The sequence below is a fragment of the Corythoichthys intestinalis genome, chromosome 16 (genome assembly GCF_030265065.1).
Source record: "Corythoichthys intestinalis isolate RoL2023-P3 chromosome 16, ASM3026506v1, whole genome shotgun sequence".
In the NCBI taxonomy this organism is placed as follows: Eukaryota; Metazoa; Chordata; class Actinopteri; order Syngnathiformes; family Syngnathidae; genus Corythoichthys; species Corythoichthys intestinalis.
In genome coordinates, this window is record NC_080410.1 from 33,642,333 (window position 1) to 33,664,823 (window position 22,491).

General features: G+C 37.9%; 1 protein-coding gene across 3 annotated transcripts in view; it reads left to right on the forward strand.

Moving 5' to 3' along the window:
• prr12b (proline rich 12b) overlaps positions 1 to 22,491 on the forward strand; it is a 48,746-nt gene that overhangs the window by 14,433 nt on the left and 11,822 nt on the right. For all 3 annotated transcript variants that reach the window (XM_057861217.1, XM_057861218.1, XM_057861219.1), the window contains 8 exons: positions 2,539 to 2,745; positions 7,497 to 7,571; positions 9,951 to 10,776; positions 15,338 to 15,924; positions 19,350 to 19,466; positions 19,736 to 19,869; positions 21,168 to 21,943; positions 22,016 to 22,135. In XM_057861217.1, the coding sequence (XP_057717200.1) occupies positions 2,539 to 2,745; positions 7,497 to 7,571; positions 9,951 to 10,776; positions 15,338 to 15,924; positions 19,350 to 19,466; positions 19,736 to 19,869; positions 21,168 to 21,943; positions 22,016 to 22,135 (2,842 nt within the window). The remainder of the gene's footprint in view (positions 1 to 2,538; positions 2,746 to 7,496; positions 7,572 to 9,950; positions 10,777 to 15,337; positions 15,925 to 19,349; positions 19,467 to 19,735; positions 19,870 to 21,167; positions 21,944 to 22,015; positions 22,136 to 22,491) is intronic.

Here is a 22,491-nt window from a genome sequence, read left to right on the forward strand (position 1 = left end):
GCCAGTCCGCGAAGACAATCGACAACCCAGTCGTCATGTCAAATAATCCGGGCTAGTTATGTGTGATTTTCCGCTTTGAAGACTTTGAAACATCACTCAGTTCGGGTTAGCATGTCGGCTAGCTGTCACGCCTCTTGGTTTGTTTACATTCTCCGAAGCATGGGAAGGGAAATGACATATGTCCGATTTAGGTGTCATAAAATATCGTTCGGGAGGTGCGACAGTAAAGGTGAAGTCGACAGTTTTGACCATTATGGAGTAATTTTGCCATGTCGTCCTGAATAAGTGCATTTTTATGATTTCATATTCCATTCAGCACAAGACTGTTATTTGTCATGACCATGCCATTTATTTAGCAATTGAGGAAAATACTTGGATAAAAAGAATATCCTGTAAAAATATTGGAGTAGAGAGACTGAAACAATGACATTTTGCGGCTCTCTTCGTCGCGTTTTTCTCATTCTGAATAATTCCCCTTCAATGGGCTGAATTGTAAAACCGATGAGCCCAGTCTCCCGCTGACGTCATCCACCTGTTGGGGACGCTAGAGCCCTATAATGGTAGGCGTGGCTAACCGGCAGATTAAAAATTTCTCGTCATCTGCGCTTTGCTAAATTGTGGCATATAGTCGAATCGTCTCAAAATATGATTCTAATTCACATGATAATGCTATTTAAGACTTTTTTTTTCTCCTGTCGTATGCTCTTTAAAGCAACACTAGGTAACTTTTCAACCTTTATAAAATATTTTCATAACATTTGTGATAGTATGTTGACTGACAACTAGTTGAATGACACCTCTTTTATATCTTGAGCTGGTCTGTATCGCGTTCTCCGACACTAATTAACTTTGAGGAGTAGGAGTGGGAACCTCTTGTTACCTCACGATACGATACGATTTGCGATACAAAGCTCACGATAACGATGATCTGACGATATGGCGATACAACGATTGTCGATACATTGGTCAGGAAATCCTTCTAGGGTATTCTACAAACAACTAATAAACAGAAAAACAAACTTCTGCTGTGAATTGGAATGAGTTTATCACTAGTAGACGCCCAATCCATTTGAAGTGGGAGAGTCCATCCCTCCGACTTCAAACGGATTGAATGTCTATGGCCGTCATCTGCAGCCAATGCCAGGCAATGAGGTAATTTTGGGCCATTTAAGGTCATTTACCTGTTGTTTTTTAGTTACTTCCTGTTGATTTGGGGATATTTTTATGGGTCACTTCCTGTTTATTTTGAGTTACAGAACAGTAAGTGACCTGGAAATCACCCAAATGATTAAAACTCAAACTGAACAGGAAACGACCTGTAAAATAACAGCAAATGACCCGTAAATGCCCCTAAAAATCGGACGGAATGACTGCGAATGGTCTGGTGTCAAATTAGTGCTGCCACGATTAATCGATTAACTCGAGTATTCGATTAGAAAAAAAGATTCAAATTAAATTTTGCTGCTTCGAGTATTCGTTTAATTTCAAATCGCGTTGTAATGGATTGTTTTGAAAGTGTTTGCATTTATTTTCATTGATTTGGGTGGATACACGGCCCTCTAGTCTACCTCATTTCATATGGCTGAATCCATCTGCTCCCTGTTAAGACCAACATAAGCCAAGTTTTTGTTTGAGCTAATGATTTTTTTGAATGCATTCGTAATTTAGTTTAAAGGTATATTCAGCCATTTTTTGTGGGAATATGTGTCTGAGCCATTTGTTAAGAGCATTGTAAAAAAGCGTTAGGATTTTATAGCATTTAAGCTAGCTGACTTTTGCTATGTAACTTAGCCAATTGTTCTTTTGTTGTACATAGATCCTCTTTTTTTTTTTTTATATACCGTTTGAGGCTCAGCTCAGGTATTTAAATTTTTTATGTTCCATATACGATTACTCGGTTATTCGGAATGAATAGTTCATTGCTTAATCGGCTACTAAAATCATCGATAGCTGCAGCCCTATTTCGAATAAACGAACGTCCCCAGTCCAAATGGATTGGGAGTCGAGCACCGTCAATGGCAGCCGAAGAGTTACCTGAGACACTATTATGATGGAATATTTTGGTAGCAACTTGTTGGTCCCTTTTTTTAAAATGTTTTTTTTAAACACTGACACCTTTTTAAAACGATATCCCGATTCTTGGCAGGAGCATATCGATAACCTTTTGGGATACAATGTATCACGATATATCACCATTTCGATATTTTGTCACACCCCTATTGAGGAGGGTAGCAGGAACCCTACCACACAAAAAAAAAAAAAAACCTACAAAATGTGCTGACTGCTTTACGGCATATTTCACTTCCCCCTTTCCCCATTCATTGTAACACCAGAAGTAGATGCAAACACTTTCGTGCAAATTCTGCAAAGATGGCAGAGCAACCAAAGTGACAAAAAGTTTTGTCTGAGGAGGAAAAAAAAAGGGAGGCTACCAGGATATACAGAATAAACATTGGCACATTCACTCGCCGAACTGTTATGCATTGAAGAATAGGTGGCTTTAACTTGAAGTCACATTGTTGTCAATCCATCTTTTAGGTCGCACTTCACGGTCCTGCCATGACCCCATCACAATCATTGTTGAGGACTGATTCACTGTCCAGCACTGATCCAGCTCTGTCTGATGGATCACTGGGGTCAGCACCATCACTGGGTCCGAGTCCGGGACCTAGTGCCAACATGGACATCAGCAGAAATGAGCTAAACCAGACACAGGACAGGATTCATCATGAGAATTCTGGAGAGGTATATACTTTAAACACAATTTATTATTCGGTATAGAGTGCAATATTGAGTATTCTCACTGATGTATAGATTGAAACTGTCTTCATTAGTTTAAGTGATGAAATATTTCTTTTCTAATACTGCTTGGATTTCCCTTTGCTTTGAAAATGGAGCCAATTTGAAAGGCAAAATGCCTTTATGGATACTAGACAATTCAATTTCTAGAGAAATTGCATGGTGATGCTTAAAGTTTTCCATGATTTTTTTTGTATTTGTGAATTTTTTGATAGCTTTGTGGAGTTTTTTTGGGGTGAATTTCTTTCCCGCAGTTTTGTGACTTTTCTGTTTTTTATGTTTTTGCACTATTTTGCTTTAAAATTTTTTATTTTATTTTTTTTTTACCCTTTACATTTTTTCACTTATTCCATGTTATTTTACTTTTCTGTTCTTTTTTGTTTTGTTTTTGTTTTCTTAATTTTTGTGGTTTACATGTTTTTTTGTTTGTTTTTGCTTTGGTTTTAGGTCACTTCCTGTAGATTTTGGGGTGCTTCCTGTTGAGATTCCTGTTGTAATTTTTTTTCCCGCTAGAAATGAACGAGGCCACTTGAAATAAATGAGGATGTTTTTGTCAGATTTTGGTGAAATCGTACATTTTTGGCAAAAACGGTATATTTTTGTGAATTTTTAATGTGTAAATTATATGAATAAGCGAAAAAATGTTGGAAGAGATACATATTTAAATGTGAATGTTTTTGCCATTGGAAATGAATGGAGTCGAAAAACCTGCATTTTAATGGAAACCATTAATACAATCGAAAGAGAATTGTGTCACGTGAATTTTTTTTTTTTTTTGACGATTCAAAGTTGGAACGGTGATAATCAGTCATTTGAAAAGATTATGAATGACACCAATACAGACATTAATATGCAAGTATGAATGGATTGGCCATGTGCAATGTGTGACCAAAGCTGAGACTTTCTCATCTCCTCTGTCAAATTATTCACAACAGCTTGAGGGCGAGTGAAGCGGCTTTTTTGCCGGGGAGTGGCAGAATGACAAATAAATGAGATACGGTTGAAGAAGAAATCAGTGGCTGAACAGAGAGATATTATTTTTTCAATTGAAAATTGAAGACATGAGATTAAAACACTTGATATTCACCCAAAAGCATACATCTGACAATTCTGCTTGCAGGGAATTTATGTGGTCCAGATCAGCTGGGACATATATTTCTATTTTGATTTGTGTTGCAAGCTCATGGCAGTCACATTATGAAATTTAATAATGCTTTGCAAAGCTCCCCACATACAGTACAGTATAATATTCAGGTTTTGGTTCCATCCACTTTTTTTTCGGCACGCCAAGCAGAGTCAACACGCTTTGACCATTTCTCACTGTTCGATTTCAGCCCAACGTTTACAGTTAGGGCAAAAATGCATTTGTGGGGGGGGGCGGCAGGAACGCACTACAGCGATCCCTCGCTACTTCGTGCTTCAAACATTGTGCCCTTAGTTCATTGTGGATTTTTTTTTTCAATTAAAAAAATATTAGTGCTGTCAAATCTATCGCGTTAATGGGTGGTAATTAATTTTTTTAATGAATCACATTAAAATAATTGACGCATTTAACGCATGCACGGAATGACCCGCTCATGTATTGCCTCAAACAGATTACAGTGACGCCGTTTTTGCATATTGAAAGCTAAAAAGTGGTGAAATGCAAGTGGACACAGGCGTTCAGTGGACCGCGCCTTTTATTGGCATAAGCTTTGGCGACTTTTTTACAACAAACATAACTATTATGGCGAGCGACGTGGGGAAGAATGACAGGAGATGATCTTTTTCTTAACACACTTTATTGAACACAACACAGAACATATACAATTTGCAGCCACCACTGACATTCATGGCTGCCCAGCTTCCCATCATGCATTTGGGCAGAACAGTTAAGTCGCTACAGTATAATTTAGTGAAAGCACAACAAAAATAATACTGCTATCTCTCAAAAAAAATAATGTTCACAAAAAGAAAAGCGCTCAATGCAAAGAGAACTGGCATTCCCAATCAAAATAGCTATGCAAAATACACATAAAACTTACTCAGACTTTGCCTTGGCTATATCTCAAATTAATTTAAAACTCGCCATTGAGACTTTGTGGTGTATTTCAATCACTACCTTACGTAGTTAAAGACACTTTGGAACAACGGCAGGGAGCCCGATGTGACGTCACTGCTCGGCAACGTCAACAATGGCGAGCTATTAGTTTATTTTTTGATTGAAAATTTTACAAATTTTATCAAAACGAAAACATTCAGAGGGGTTTTAATATTAAATTGCTATAACTTGTACTCACATTTATCTTTTAAGAACTACAAGTCTTTCAATCCGTGGATCCCTTTAACAGACAGAATGTTAATAATGTTAATGCCATCTTGTGGATTTATTGTTATAATGAACAAATACAGTTCTTATGTACAGTATGTTGAATGTACTGTATATGTCCGTCCTGTGGATTATCTTTCCATTCCAACAATAATTTACCGAAAAATATGGCATATTTTAGAGATTGTTTGAATTGCGATTAATTACGATTAAAAATTTTAATCATTTGTGTGCCATAAAATAAATAAATGCAGGATTTTATAGAGATGTCCCATCCGATCATGTACAGCTTTAAACTGAGAACTACCGTACCTTTCAAAGGCGCTGACTCGTTTAACTTGTTAAACATGGGCTGCAGCGTGATATGGCAACTCATTGTGTTGTGTTGTGTGCTGCTAAGCAGCATGAGTTGATTTGAGAGGACTAACTCAATGAAGCATTTAATAAAGACTCATACTTTGTGGAAAAAAGGGGAAAACGAGGGATCACTGTACTCATTTCCAAACGCCAACACAATTCAAATTTCAAAATGTATCTCGTTAGTCTCGTTTAATCTGATTCAAAGGTACACTAAAAAATTCTGGAAATCAAAGCGCGCAAAAGTTCTACCGTTTGGGTTTTTTGTTTTCTTTGCCAAAAATGTAGTTACACCAGAATTTGACAACAAATGTAATTATTTGAATGGCTCCATTCATTTCCAAGGGGAAAAAATAACTAATATCAACAGGAAGTGACCGAAAAAACCTCCAAATTTACAGGAAGGGATCCAGAAAGGGCCTAAAATCAGCAAGAAATAATTCAAAATGTACAGCAAGTAACCCCGGAATGCCCCAAAATTTTCTGGTAGTGACCCTAAATCAATAGGAAATGACCTGTAAGTAAAATTAACCCATTGGCTGCCATTGACAACAGCAGACTTCCAATTCATTTAAACTGGAAGGACTGGCTGTGAATTCTCATCTTTTAGTACCATTGCGGCACTAGACGTCCAATCCATTTTAACTGGGACCCTCTTCCCAGTCAAAATAGATTGGACCTCAAGCCCTTCCCAGTCAAAATGGATTGGACGTCTAGCACCTTCAATGGCAGCCAATGGGTTCACCTGGCAATTTATCCAGAAATGTCATTTTCCAGTGTTCTATGCAATTAAATTCTCAAAGTATATAGATCAATTTTGAAATTTGTTTGATGGGACTAGGAGCAGGGGTGAAAGTGGCGAGAATTTCTTGCCGGAACTCCCCGACGTGAAGGTCGCCATGGAGCCAGAAATTTGTTTTAATTATTTATTAATTTTTTTCTTTCTTTTTTTTTGGGGGGGGGTGGGGGGTGTCACACCTCTTAAACTACTGAAATGCAAAGAAAATTGTTTTAGCACAGTTATTTCTATAACACAAAACAAAAACTGATTTTCATTCAAAATTGTATTTTTTCAATGATTTGGAAAATAAGAGTTAACAAAAACAGCAATAAACCCCAACCTCCATCTCCTAATTTTTATTGTCCCTCATTTCCTCACATACTAAATGCCAAATCTCAATTTTAACTACTTAAGAACATAGGATATATATTAAAATTGAAGTTAATGTAAACATTTACTTTTTTTTTTAAATAATAAAGATAACCCTAACCCTAACATACATTCAGAAAAATAAGTGCAAATGACTTATATTATGCAGAGTGAAATGGAATATATTTTGAAGATCTCTCAAACATTGACTTTTTTAAATCATAAGGAAATGAATAAGTAGCCTAACATAAATGAACAAATATAAGTCCAAAGTTCTCATTGACAGCTAAGATGTTCTGAACCTCCCCATCAGAGCAAATAAAACTAAATATGATAAATAAGCCCCCTCAACTCTTTCATTGCGCTTAAAGATTTGATCCATTTTGTTGCATTGCCCTTTTTTGTCGCATCAATTCAACAAGTTTAATAAAATCAATAATAAATATTGGTGGAAACTGATTACGCAACACAAGCACTTCATTATGCTTGTTGTTAACACTTGTGTATGTAAATCTGATGTTGGTAGATTGTTTTCTTCTTGGAGCTGAAATGCATGTGTGTCAGCTGAGCATTTTTTTTTTAATTTAATTTTTTTTTACATAGCGTTTTGACAGTTGCTGTCATCTTTTCGGAATTAAAGCACCGTGTACCTGAAAAACATTCCGGCCCTGAATCTTATACCGGAACAGCATTCCGGCCCTGAATCTTATACCGGACTTGCGTTCCTGACCGTTCTGGCCCACTTTCACCCCTGACTAGGAGAATTGTCCCCCAAAAACCTTTGTGCAATAAAGCTAACCGTGTAAAGTTCATTCATATATTTGACAAAGAATGCTCAGATTACAATTTTCAAAGGTCATTATTTTTCTGATTCCAACATAGATTACATGGAAGAAAGAAATTGAAGATCCGTTGAACCCTGAAGGCTGGAGCACTATGCAGAAACTCTCCAGTTGTGTAAGTTGGATTGCACAAAAACACGCATAGCCAAGACATTTATGTGTGACTTTTATCCACATACATCCACTACCTACATTTTATGTAGCTGTTTCCGATTGGGAAATAATGCCATAAATGAGTTTATCAAGTGAAAGGGGGGAAAAAATGATGAAAATACCGCATTCTGCCCTGGTTTTCGATCACAGGATTTGGGTTTGAAAAAGACTGTTTTAGCTGACTGACAGCCAGTTCTCTCTGACTGACAAAAGAGAGAAGAGAGATCACTGTTACCAGGGCAGCCGTTGTTATGGTTACTGTAGTTTTCACTGCAGAATCCTTGCTGCCACAGTGCCACCTGCTGTCTTTTAAGACTTACTACCGAATATGGTAACAAAGCGAATGCTATGCCGACACGTAAAATTCATCATCCTTTAAATCTAACCTAGTGTTGCACCAATACCATTTTTATGGCTCCCGATACCGATTCCGCATGTAATATTGGCCAGTACCCATATCATGTTTTTTTTCTTTTAGTAGGAAATTACTGCATACTCATCTACATTATGTAATATAATTGCAATTATGGCTTGGTCAGAGACTTGTGCTTACCTGGCGTCATAGGCGGAGTTTGACTTTTGGAGCTTGTTGATGACCCCGAAACGCAGTGTAAGCAATAAAAATAACTTAAAACTATATTTATAATAATAAGTTGACAATGAGTGTTTTTGTTTCCCATCATTCTAAAATCAGGCTGCTTATGCAATAATTTTCGCCAAGATAGTCAACCATTGAATATAGTAGCCCCGCCGGTGTCGTGCCAATGTAGTTACCCCAGTCAAAAATTGTATCCCCTGGACGGAGCCATATGGAGGTAGATTTGTGTCTTCATTATTCAATCAAAAAAAAAAAGTTGCTTCAATAAAAAAACGTTGCTTCAATCAAAAATATATATTTTCAATAAAAAAAAAGTTGCTTCAATCAAAAAAAAAATCTGATTCAATGCAAAAATAAATTCAAAACTCAAAAAAAAAAAAAATGCATGTGAAAGCTATTTTTCTTTGATTGAATTTTCTTTTTGGTTGGAGTCAAGTTTTTTTTTGATTGAAGCACCTGTTTTTGATTGAAGTAATGTTGATTTGTGTTTGGGCCACATTTTGGCTGGGATGTTTTTGTCTTTATTATTCAATAAAAAAAATAAGTTGCTTAAAATTTTTTTCAACATTTTAAAAAGCAAAAATCACTTCAATCAGAAAACGAAAAATTTCAATGATAGAAAACGTTTTTGAATGCGAAAAAATATTTGAGATTTAAAAATCTGAACACTTAATTTTTCATTGAAAATGTTTTATTTGATTGGAGCAATCCTTTTTTGTGTTTGGGCCATATTATGTGTAGGACATTTGTGTCTAAATCATTCAATCCCCCAAAAAGTTGCCTCAACCCAAAAAAATATTTTCAATCAAAGACAAAAAAAAAAAAAAAAAGTAAAATTACCCTCCCCTAATTTTTTTTTTTTTTTTTTGTATGCAAAGCAAATGACCGTCTAAGGTGCTAGTCACATGATCTGTTCGAAAAATAATTTTGACCCATTATAAAAATATATTTTTTTGTTCATTTCATTCATTTTTGTTGCAGTTTTATTGCTTTACAACTTTTATATATATAGGAAAGTCAATTTCATGCAATTATATTTTTCAGCCACCGGGGGGGTTAGTTCCCTTGGCCCCCCCTTAAAATCCGCTTATGCCTGGCGTGGGTGGCTGTCACAATAAATAAATAAACTGTAAAACTTAAAATGACAGACTTAAAATGCTCTCAATGGACAAAATGTTGTTTTTTGTAAATGTGTGTTCAATTTGGTATCAAGCATGATGCTCGTATTCAGACCACAGTCAGTGCCATTATACCACATTAGTACATTAGCTTAGCTCATGTGCTAATCATTTATGCTAATTCTCAAGCCTGCTTTTTCCAGTTTTCCCTCCTTCTAACAAATACATGTATGACATCTTTATTGACGCTCATGCACGCACAAACATACAAATACACTGCTCTACATTTTGAGAATCAATTTTTTTTAATTTGTGATTTGTGATCAGGACATCTCTAATAATAACACTATTAATTAAATAGATAATAACCAAATAACCCTCTCTTTGTTCTTCACAGAAAAAGGCCAGGAAATAAATAACACTATTGAGAAAAAAAAAAAAAAACTCAAAATGCTCTCTGGTATTGTTCAAGGGGCCGGACCAAATGCGGAGGCGGGCCGTAGTTTGGGGACCCCTGTTCTAATTGAACGTCTGATTATATATTTGCCATTGTAATTTTGATATAATTGTAATGTATAATCATAATAAATACAATCATCTTGCTCCTTTGCTAATGTTTTTACAGGTTGACGAGAAAGCATTTGACTTCAAACCTGGTTTCGTGTCCTCTTTTTTGGACTTCCTGAAGACAGGTAAAAAACAGTCAGGCCTTGAACTGGATGACGTTGGCTGTGAACAGGAACCCATGGACACCTGTTCCTCTCTAAAAGGAGGGATCAGACCCATAACCCCCACACCTCCACTATCACCAACTACGCCACAGCAGCCTCCGGGAACATTCAATGAGGAGAGGGGAGGCGAGGGGGCAGACCTAGCTCTCAGTAGTTGCCCGAGTCCTTGTAAACCTCTTGACGACGAACTGAAAGGGAACCTGGAGGCGCTGCCCTCCTTCTCCTCTGACGAGGAAGATTCGGTCAGTAAAAACCAAGACTTGCAGAAAAGCATTTCGTCTGCCATTTCTGCCCTCTATGACACTCCGCACTCTCTCGCCGCTGCTATGGCCTCCGCTATGGTCAAAGTACCATCCACGCTCTCTCCACCAACCCCACAGGAGCCCGAACTCAGCCCCTTGCCTCCTACTGCGCCATCCCTTGTCCCCTCCACCACTACGGCCAATGAAGAAGCGGGGACGCTCACGTACAATCAGCTTCATGCTCCAGACGAGAACAACTTTGTCTCGCAATCCAACGGTGCCGTGAAAGAGGAGTGCGAAAGTGAGCCAAGTGGAGATCACAAGGAGGAGGAAGAAGAAGGAGTAGGAAAAACTGCGGCTGAGGAAGAAATGAAAACAGATCCACGGGATTCACAGCAGGGAGCTTTGGAAGGGCTGGAGGTGATGAAAGAGGACAGAATGTCTGACCGGCAGACTTCAGAGACGTTCAGAACTGAAGGTAATGTGGTCGCCTTGCTTTGGATTATTAAAAAAAAAAAAAAAAAAAATTAATCATTATCCTAACTCATTCACTTCCAGCACAGTCACACAGTATGTGTTGTGGTAGTCTATTACCGTCAATTGGCAAATAAATTCCCACAGCAAAATATACACCGACCACTTTTTGGATCATCTTTCTTCTTTTTTTCTCCCTATTTTTTTAAAAATGAGTTTTAATGTAGTTTGTTTTTGAAGTTTTAATTTTTATACATTATTGTTATTTTTTCGGGGGGTTTTTTTGTTTTATTTTTTACTAATGGCTTATTTTTTAAATTAGCATTTTATTCATTCTTTTTATTTATTACTATACAGTGATCCCTCGCTACTTCGCGCTTCAAACTTCGCGCCCTCACTCGGATTTTTTTTCAATTAAAAAAAAAAAAAAAATACAGATGAGCTGTCCCTCCTCACCTTTCTCTCCCTGCTCTTTGTTGGTCAGGCAGTGAGTGCACCGAAGTTGCTTACTAAAGTTAACGATTATTGAGAGGCGTTTAACGTTTGATCTTGCCAGAGAAGCGAACTTCAAAGAGCCGCATGCGTCAATCATCATTTGACTTGTTAAGCAGTTGCTGTGGCAACTCAATGTGTGTAAGTGAGTAGCTTGAGCGAGTTTGAGTGGACTCACTCAATGAAGCATTTAATGAAGCCAAGCATTTTTCTGCTTTAATCTCATTTAAAAATAATTCGGTGGGACATGTTTAGAACTTATCAGAATTATTACATTTGAAGTGCTTAAAACCATTTATTAAAAAATATATATATACACACTTAAGTTTTTTTTGGGGGGGGACAAAACATCATACTAGGGGTGTAACGGTACACAAAAATCTCGGTTCGGTACGTACCTTGGTTTTAAGGTCACGGTTGGGTTCATTTTCGGTACAGTAAGAAAACAAAATGCAGAATATAAATGTGTTAGTTGTTTATTACACACCTTTGTGTTTTCAACAATAGGAACATTAGCCTATACAAAGCTAGAATTCTGCTCAAAAAGTAGCGGGTATTTAAAGATAATCCGACAACAATTTGCCTTTCAGACCCCGCGTATTGGTCAGCATTCTTTCTGAAAGAAAGACGAAAAAAGAAGTCCTGTGCTGTATTTTTTACAAATGAAATGCCTCAATGAATCATTTTTTCCCCCTTATGAACGGTTTTCAAAAGCTTTATTGGTGGATTTTCTCAAGTTAAAGCGCCACACAGAAATGAACAAATTTAATTGTGTAAGCAGGATCTGTGTATTATTCTTATGATTTAATTACAGGTGTTTTAGCTCATTTCAATTTATTTTATTTGAATGGGCTATTATTTATTTGATTATGTGTTTATATTTTACAAATGTGATGTAGTATTTATTTATATTGTATATTTTATGTTGTATAACTTTAGTTCCTATGTGAATATTAGGTCCTACTTGTTTTGTTGTGGTAGGAGGGTTTTGTATTGAACACGGGGCCGTGTTGGTTAGTATTATAGCAGAGAAGAGAGCAGTAAATCAACAAAGACAAGTCAACCGTGCCCCGATCTACCACTCAAGAGATCTGATGGACTCAAAAAGTGGGTTACGATTGCATATTAGTTTGAAAATCGACCGGATCCACCGTATTTTTACACGAGTGACTTCCGGTCTGCTCGTTCCTAGCTACCGGTAGTAGTTTTGACGCAGGAGGGTCGCGTGACTCGCGTCTCGCATCAAATAATAAACTCTTCCATTCTTTTCGCGTGTGTCGTGTTGAGCCGCCTCTGGGACGCGTCTAACACGCGGCCGCACTGCGACTGCTGTGCATTGGTGATTGACTTTAACGCCCGCGTTGCACTGCGTTCTCGCGGTGGCCACGTTGATGTGCTGTTGACGTTTCTTGGTTATACTGTCCTACCGTGTTGGTCCTCATTATAGTACAGAAGACGGAGTAAATATAATCTACACAAAGAAACTGTAACCCGATCGACTCACAGCCTCGAAAAGTAAGGGTTACATTACGTCAGAAACTCGTTCGGTACGCCTCCGTTCCGAACCGAGCACCATGTACCGAAACAGTTCAATACAAATACATGTACCGTTACACCCTTAATATAGCAACTTCGCGGTTTTTCACTTATCGTGGCGGGTTCTGGTCCCTATTAATCGCGAAAAACGAGGGATCACTGTATACGAATATTTATACAACACTAATACTACAATTGGATGTCAAATGTGGGCCGCAAAATGCTGTTCCCATGCCGCAATTGGCCCCTGGGCTGCAGGTTTGAGTAAAAGTTATGTGAATGTAATGAAAAGAACAAAAAGGAAATCATAATTCGTGCATCAAAGCTTTAAATAGACACGCAATGCCCTAAATGTCAACCATAAGTATTTTTTTTTTGGAATCACCCCTTTGGAGGAGGGTAATTGTCTGTTTAGTTCAAATATGACCTGCCAATATGGTCTCAAAGTATTTTGGCTTAGCAGGTGGTGGAGTATTCAAGAGGGTTCTGAAATTAGGTCATTTAGTGCTCTGTCTGCTTTGCCAAAAACTTCCATAACTGACGAGGAAGACCCTCACATGTAGACCATTATTTAGATCATCAGCCAAGTCAGGTGTTGGTGGCCATATGTCCGTGCTGTTGCACAACAGGTTTGAACCCTTTTATGGACAGTGGTCACAACAGTGGACAACTAAATGGAAGTTGACACTCAAGAATTTTAACCCTTTATCGGGCAAGTGACTATTTTTGGTCAGTAAAAAAACTTCAATATTAGCAATTACTGTATTATTATACTGTTTTTTTATTTTAAAAAAAAATGAATGTCATGTTAATAAAAGCTACTTTCATTAAATTAAAAATACAAACAAATACAAGAATTAAATACTGAAAAGAAATTCAGATTTAGAGTTTTACTTGTGGCAGTAACAAGTGTGTATTTCTGTTTCTACTAGGGTTGTTCCGATCATGTTTTTTTGCTCCCGATCCGATCCCGATTTAGTTTGAGTATCTGCCGATCCCAATATTCCCCGATCCGATTGCTTTTTTTTTTTTCTCCCGATTCAATTCCAATCATTCATCATTAATTTTTCCCGATCATATACATTTTGGCAACGCATTAAGAAAAAAATTAATAAAACTTGGACGAATATATACATTCAACATACAGTACATAAGTACTGTATTTGTTTATTATGACAATAAATCCTCAAGATGGCATTTACATTATTAACATTCTTTCTATGAGAGGGATCCACGGATAGAAAGACTTGTAATTCTTAAAGGATAAACGTGACTTTGTATATTGTGACTAAATACTGCCATCTAGTGTATTTGTTGAGCTTTCAGTAAATACTACTGCAGCCATTTAACTTCTGCCCAAATGCATGATGGGAAGTTCAACCATGACTGTGCGTAGGGGCACCAATTGATATATCTTCTCTGCGTTGGGAAAGAACATAGGGTGTTAAGAAAATGATCAACTACGACCATTCTTCCCCCATTGCCTCCCACGTTATTTTTAATTGCTGACAGAGGTATTGTAAGGCTTTACATAGCCTTTAGGCTATATTTAGCTGTATAGGCTTTGTATAGCCACATATAAATGGCTCCAAAGGCTGTCAAAATTCTCTCTACTCAATATACTCTGCCTTCTAGCGCTATCTATAGGTAAAACGGCATCTTTATAGATTGAACGCGACAATGCGTGAGTGGGTCGTGCAGCGCATACGTTACTTACTTAACGTGATTACTTAAAAAAAATTAATTACCGCCGTTAACGCAATAAATTTGATAGCCCTACTTTAAGCCAAAACTACGCTGGATGAGTGTAAGACATTTTGTTTGTAACGTTAAATACAATTAGAAAACGATTTAAATAAAAAATATATATATATTAAAAAAAGGCATGTCTGATATTTTTTTGCCGATTCCGATACTTTGAAAATGACGTGATCGGACCGATCGATCGGCATCCCGATCAATCGGGACATCTTTAGTTTCTACTACTGTATTTTAAATTTATTTAGTTTTCAGCAGAAAATGCTCCATTTGTAGCAATTAAAGCATTGCAGACCTTTGGCATTTTGGCTTTAATTTTCCGTCAATTATCATTTTGCAACTCATTTGATAAATGAAAGTGCAACATTGAATGGAAAACACAAAATTGTCTGCGTGATCTCAAACCTTTGACCATATAAAGGGCTTTTTTTGTTTGTTTATTTCAGCCATCATATACAAGAGAAAAATATTGATGAAACAGTTCCTTTTTGAATTATTCAAGTTCTTAGATTTTAAAATTTACTAATTGTTTTCAGCCAACTTGTCATATGTCGTAGAAATCAGTAAAATGAATTTATGAGCACATTGATGATGACTTTTTTTCTTTCAATAAATATAGATGACAAGTATATGCAAAACCGATCAAATGACAACTAGTTGTCTTTCTATCAAACTAAACTCGCCCATCAACCCAAAATCCAGCAAACGAGCAAAGCGACTTCATTTAGCATTCAGCAGCTGAAGATAAAGCTGATTTCCACCCCCTCCTTGTGTTCCAGATTCACCATCAGGCCCCGCATTCACTCCGGCTCCAGCGTCTGCATCACCCTCTGATTCCCCTTCACCACCCACCTACTCTCCTGCGTGTCTGCCTGCCTCTGTAAATTCCTCACAGCCGATCCAGCAGGATGAAGAAGTGGATCCCTCTTATCCTCCCTGCAAACTGCAGCAGGTCTCCTACCAAGCAGCCCCAACTGCAGCAGGCACTTCCCCACCCCCCTCTACCTCCCCTCCGGCCATCCCCTCACCCCCCCTCTCCAACCTCCCCCAAAGTCACTCCATACCCCCTCCGTCCACCACGCCGCCCCCGTCGTGCTCTGACCACGACCAAGAAGCCGGGCAGGCGTCCCCCTCCTCCCCGTCGGCTTCTTCTCACTCAGCCTCCTCCTCTCCACCTCCGTCTCCTCCCACCCCAGAGGAAGCTCCGGCATCCCAGCGACTCACCGCCCTGCACCTGGCCAAGAAACAGGCTGATGCTGCAATCGCAGGGGAGAGCGAGGAGGAGGACAGTGAAAGTGGAGGGGAGGGAATCTTCCGCGAAAGGGACGAGTTTGTTATTCGAACGGAGGACATCGGGACACTCAAGGTGAGTTTGAAGGATGTGTACATTAGGCTCATTGCAGAATTGGAGAACATTTTATATCCCACCATGGACTTCACTATCAGTTGACGGGAAACGGGGCGTGGGGCTGTTCCGTAGGGGGCCTATTTTTTAAAACAATTTAAATTTCAAATATTTTCAACACCAAAGCCGTTAGCGACCTAAAACCAAAATGGGCACCTCTCTAAGGCATACCGTATTTTGCGGACTATAAGTCGCACCCGAGTATAAGTCGCACCAGCCAAAAAATGCGTAACGCAAAGGAAAAAAACATGTATAATTCGCATTTTTTGGGGGAAATTTATTTGATAGAGTCCAGCACCAAGAACAGACATGTCATCTTGAAAGGCTATTTGAAATACAATAGAGAACAACAGGCTGAATAGGTGTACGGTATGCTAACATTATATGACGCTAGAAGTTAGTTCGGGTATTAAAACCCGACGCGGCCCGAGCCCGATCAATTAACTCGATTTGCTTGCCCGAGCCGGAAAAAACACGAAATTTTGTTTTATTTGTAGGCACGAGTCGGAACCCCCCCCGAAATTTTATGTTTTATTTGTGAGGACTCAGTAGAAGGAGGAAATGCGGGGATGTGATGCGTGGTTGCGTTTTGTGTGATAAAGCCTGTCTTTTGTAACGAATTCTCCCAGTAAAACAAGACTGTAAGATGGACATTCAATAAACATTTATATTTACTTTAAATACTTTTATATTTGTGTGTCTGTTCTAACAGGCGGATAGTGGATTTGACATTTATTTTAATCTCCTCGAGTTGGCAGAAAAAAAAACGCAAGTTTTCTCAACGTTTAAATAGTCTACATATTTTTATGATCCTTATAAATGCATTTACATAAGGAAATAACAATGGAAAAGTTTGTTAAATGTATTTCTCATATGAGACCAAAGCCCCACATTCGTTTACATTCAGTGAAGCCGACACAGGTTTCCGTATAGCATCTTCAACAATCAATTTGAATACTTTCCATATCCCACTCCTACCGCAGTTGTTTGCTTTTCAGTTCCCCTGTCTTTAGTTTGTTTTTCAATCCTATAGCTGCACCATATCGAAAAGGAAATACCAGACATAAGTCGCTCCAGAGTATAAGACGCACCCTCTGCCAAACTATGAAAAAAACTGCGACTTATAGTCCGAAAATTACGGTATATGAGTCTCCATGAGCAGCGGCATCAAAAAAATTCATGAGTCTTAATGAGCAGCGGCATAAAAAAATTCAAAGTCGTTCCCGATTAATTATTTTTTAAAATATAAGTGTAACAAAACTTAACCCTTTCAGACCCGCATTTTTTCTGCTGGGCAAAAAAAAAATCATCGCTGATTTTTACTCCACTCAAATACCAGAACAAAGTGCAATTTTTGAATCTGAGATATTTCATGCTTTTATTGGTTGTTTTAATGAGAAATGAGCTCTGATGTTTGCCTTTTTGAAATTGTGTTTTGTCTCGGCCATTTTCAAAGAGCCAAAAATTGCAAAGAAGGCATGCTAAACCTCATGACTGGATTTCGACGAGTAAATTTCTGTCTAATCATCTCCCAGAAGTGGCAATAGCGACTAAATTCAGTGTGTTTATGATTTATAGATGCGAACGCCTCATGTCTTTTAGAAGCATGCTCAGATCTGAAGGGGTTTAAATGGCTATAAAATTCGCAGATTTTATGATAGATGCACAAAAATCACCAAATGCAGAGATAGTCACTTACATTTTCAGGATCAATAGCAATATTTAACATATAAGTTTTTGCCTGAAATAGCGACTTAAATTTTTTTTCAAGTTTTCAACACCTAATAAATCACTCAATTTTCTCATCAGAAACTTAATACTAAAGGAAAGCATGCAAAAAACGGGCAGTTGGCCAAAAATTACCTGATTATTTGAATGTAAAATTACGCTATTGTGTATGGATGCAAAATCGAATGTGACATCCATCACAAAACAAAGAGCTTTTTAAGTTGAAAATTCTTGTAAATAAATGCGTAGATCCTGGAATTTCTATAGATATGAACGTAAAACAGTCTAGATTCTTCTAAAATAAAAACAAAACAAACAAACAAAAAAAAAAAACGGGCAGTTATCATTCATTTTGCATAAATATTTCAAGTTAAAGTTACGCTAATTTTTTCCATTCATTTCCGGGTTTTTTTCCCGTTTCGAGGTGCATGCATTGTGCTATTAAATATAATTACCTTGAATCTCTGACGAAATCCCTCTCGAGACACTCCTGCCTGCTTCTATGCACTAAAATTTTTGTCCTTTTTGCACCTAAATTCAGTGTTAGAACGCAGCGTGTGTTTGAGTTTATTGCAGTGAAAGCCTCAATGACGCGTTGCCTTTCTACTCGTTTCTCCTGCCGCTTTTCTTCGTCAGGCAGTGTACTGGATTCGCTTTGTAAAGTTAAAGATGATTGACAGGCGTTAAGGTCTAATCTTGTCAGAGACGCCAGGAAGCCGGAACTTCAAAGCGCCGCATGTGTCAATCATCGTTTAACTTGTTAAACAGTTGCAGTGGCAACTCATTGTGTGTAAGAGAGCGGCTTAAGTGGATCTGAGTGGACTCACTCAATGACGCATTTAATAAAGACAAACATTTTTTTTACTTTATTCATGTTTAAAACCTATCATTATTATTACATTTTAAGTTTTTAAAAACCATTCATTAAAAAGAAAAAAAAAAGGATCACTGTATACCAATGTTAACAAAAACTAAATGAATTAAATTAAAATGAATAAAAACAAAATACATACTGGTTACGGCCCAAAGTAACACCCTGAAGATGTTGTTTTTTTGTTTTTTTTAAAAATTGTATAACTCACTGCATGCCATTGATTGCGATAGACGTCCAATTCATCTAAACTGGGAAGACTGGATGTAAATGCTTATGTTTCTTCCCATTGACAGCACTAGATGTCCAATCCATTTTGACCGGGAAGGGCGAATGAACGTTCGCATGACACGCAAGACATGACATTATTAAGCAGTTGTTTTTTTTTTTAAATAAAAGAATGGATCGAGCCAATTTATGTCGTCTTCTATTCTTAATTTTTTTTGTAAGAGTTAGCCTTGATTAAATGTTTCAGTCTACCTCGTGCAACCCTGTTTTGCATATAGTCAGAATAAGACATTTTGTTTACTTATTTACATTACTGAGTTTGTCCTCTTGTTCAGTCATCACAGCCAGCCAGCTAGCTAGCTAGCTTCTACTCATAAGAAAAAGATAATACAGTTTTGCTGTTATTCTGATGATGTCAAATATTATAAATATCAATTAAATCCAATCATAACATTTTACAATTGATCTATAATTAAGCCTTTGATAGTTTAATTTGGTTGATGACTATGTAGCCGAACACCTGAACTCTGAACCCGAACTCTTTTGTTTGCATCATCAGATGGCTTTGCAGACGGGTCGGGAGCCCCCACCAATCTGGAGAGTGCAGAAAGCCTTACTCCAGAAATTCAGTCCGGAGATCAAAGATGGTCAAAGACAGTTTTGTGCAACCAGCAATGTGAGTTTTACAGTGAACTTCCTTCTTAAAAAAATCAATACTGAATCATGTTGGATTGTACAGCGCCCTCTAAAGGGACTTGCAGTAAAAATAGCGCGCTGAAATTAGTATCGCCATTATCTTTAAATAACATAGTTTAACAAGCATCCAGTTAGATTTTTCTGACAGCATTTCTATTCAGGGACAGTATTTCCCAGCATTTACTTATCATGTTATATCCAGAATATGTGATGAATCATTCCTATTATTTCAAAATTCTCTTCCCCCAGTATCTGGGTTATTTTGGTGATGCTAAAATGCGATACCAACGCTTGTATGTGAAGTTCCTGGAGAACGTCAACAAGAAAGACTACGTCAGAGTGTGTTCCAGAAAGCCGTGGCACAGAACTGGTCTGACTCTTAGGTAAGTTATACTGCATTTATGCTTTTTAACTCTTATGTTTGTACTGATTGTTTTATTGACCTCTGTACATTGACCCTGAATGTCATGAAAGGCACATCTATATGAAATGTAATCCTTTTAATGTATTACTACGTAGTTAATTGATTTTCCACCCAGCGCTATTTTCCGTTGGTTTTGAGTGCTACTTTCACGTTGGGATGCGGGGCTGAACATTAACATTTGCTCACCTGTTAACTCGCTATTAGCCCGCTAACTTATTGAACAGCATTCGTTTTCACTGCTGGACAGGTGCCACTAATAGTTGTCATTTTCCTTGTTGAATTGCCCAAGCAAGATTTGGTCCTTATTTCCCTTGGTATAATTGTGCAGCCATTGAGGTATGTTTATATACGCAAATATGTCTCTATTGATTTACTTTATAGCATTATTGTACGCTCTTTGTCATATTGTATTTTATTTTCTAATAGTGTGTTCATAGTTTGACAGTGACAAATTAATAAATGTCAGTTGTAAGAAGAACTGTGGTGTGATCGGTGTTAACAGAGGGAAGTAATTATCTATCTATCTATCTATCTATCTATCTATCTATCTATCTATCTATCTATCTATCTATCTATCTATCTATCTATCTATCTATCTATCTATCTATCTATCTATCTATCTATCTATCTATCTATCTATCTATCTATCTATCTATCTATCTATGTCATTTTTTACTTTATTTTATTAATATAATGAATAATACATGTTTTTGGATGGTTATTTTGAGATTTAAGGGATATTTAGGGATAATTAAAGGGTTGATTCCGATTTATGCGTAAAATCAGTTTACATCTCCAGTGTAGGAATGGCGCTCGTTTGTAACCTGGGGACTACTTGTACTACAATTGGTTGTCAAATATCTACCACAAAACATCCCGCGGGCAGCAATTGGTCCCAGAACTGCAAATTTGAGACGCTTGTCCTTTATGAATGTAATCGAAACATTTATTCAAAAATAAACATAATTCCTGAATGAAAAGTTTAAAAACAGTGTTCACTTTTACTATTTTATTCAATCATTCACTAACATACTCTCAAAAAAAAAAAAAAAAAAAAAAAAAAGGATTTCTACGATTAAAATTATTTAAAATTAAACAATATGAATTAACTATAAGGCCTCTAATTAAATAGTTTTATTAGACAAACTAAGTGGCTCAATTATACTGTACACAGAAAATACAGAATCCACCAGCTGCTGAATACAACGTCCCGAACGACCGGCTGATTTCAACCTCTGTCTTTTTTTTCACCGACAGGCGCCAGTCGCTACCAAAACAACTACCCGCCCCTCACAATCAAACCCCACCTCGGGTGGAGCGAGACGACAGGGACAAAGAGAGACCCAAAGAGAAGGAGCTGAAGGAGAAGAAAGAGAAGGAGCAAAAAGAACGAGAGCGTAAGGAAAAAATCGACAGGGAGAAAAAGGACAGGGAGCAGAGAGAAAGGGAAAGGAAAGAAAAGGAGAATGTGGAGAAGGAAGCGCAAAATGACAAACAGAATAGGGAGCAGTCAGACAGGGAGCCTAATGGACAAGATCAAACGGCCCTCCTCAAACAGGAGAGTGAAAGAAGGGACAAGGATAAGAAAGAGGAAAAGAACAAGGAGCTGAGAGAAACGGAAAGAGAACAAAAAGAGAGAGAGAAAAAATGCAGGGAACTTAAAGAGAGGGAGGAACTGGACAGGGTGTGCAAAGAAAGGGAGCGTGAATGCAAGGAAAAGGAGAAACAGATGAAGGACAGGCTGAAAGAGAAAGAGAGACTTGGGCCAGAAACCGGAGTCACGGAAAAGGCCAGACACAAGGAGGAAGAAAGGGAGTTGGCGAGGGAAATCTTAGAAGTCAGAAGAGGAACAGCGCAATGCTTGAGGGTAAAGGAGGAAAAAAGAAGAGTTGAGAAGAAGATGGTGCATCACTCAAGAGGCAAAACGTCAATGGACAAGACGGAGCCTCCTCCCAAGAAGAGAAAGAAGTGGATGAAGGAGTTGCCGTCCTCCTCCTCCGAATCGGATTCCTCCCCGCCCAGTGAAGATGAAGGTCAGCATCTCTGTATACGAATGTCCCGCTTCATCCCACGTAAAGCTCAGTGGAAGTCATGTTTGTTTTCAGGACTTCTGCGGGTTGGAATGAATAGTCGGGCCATGAGAGAGATGTTTAGGAGCTATGTGGAGATGTTGGTCAGCACAGCGCTTGATCCTGACATGATCCAAGCCCTTGAGGACACAGATGGTGAGAATTCACCGCACCACAGAAAGCCAACCTTTTTTGATGTGAGAAATTAAGAACATTTTGTTCATATGTCACATGGCTGCAGAATGGTCTTTACAATTACAAGTGGTTAGTTCCAGTGGTGGAACAAATGTGAACAGGGCCCAGGTGAAATGAGCATAAACAGGATCCCCCGAGTGGATTGTCCAACGGGGGCTAGTGGAATTTTTTTGCCGGCCACTCCAGGCAACCAGTCAAGCATGTCTGTGAGAATCAGAATGACTTTTAGATATTTTAACTCTTGAAACACTATATTACAGCTCCGCGCATCATCTTACCTTTCCGTTTGACCCTACTGTCACCAAACCACACCCACT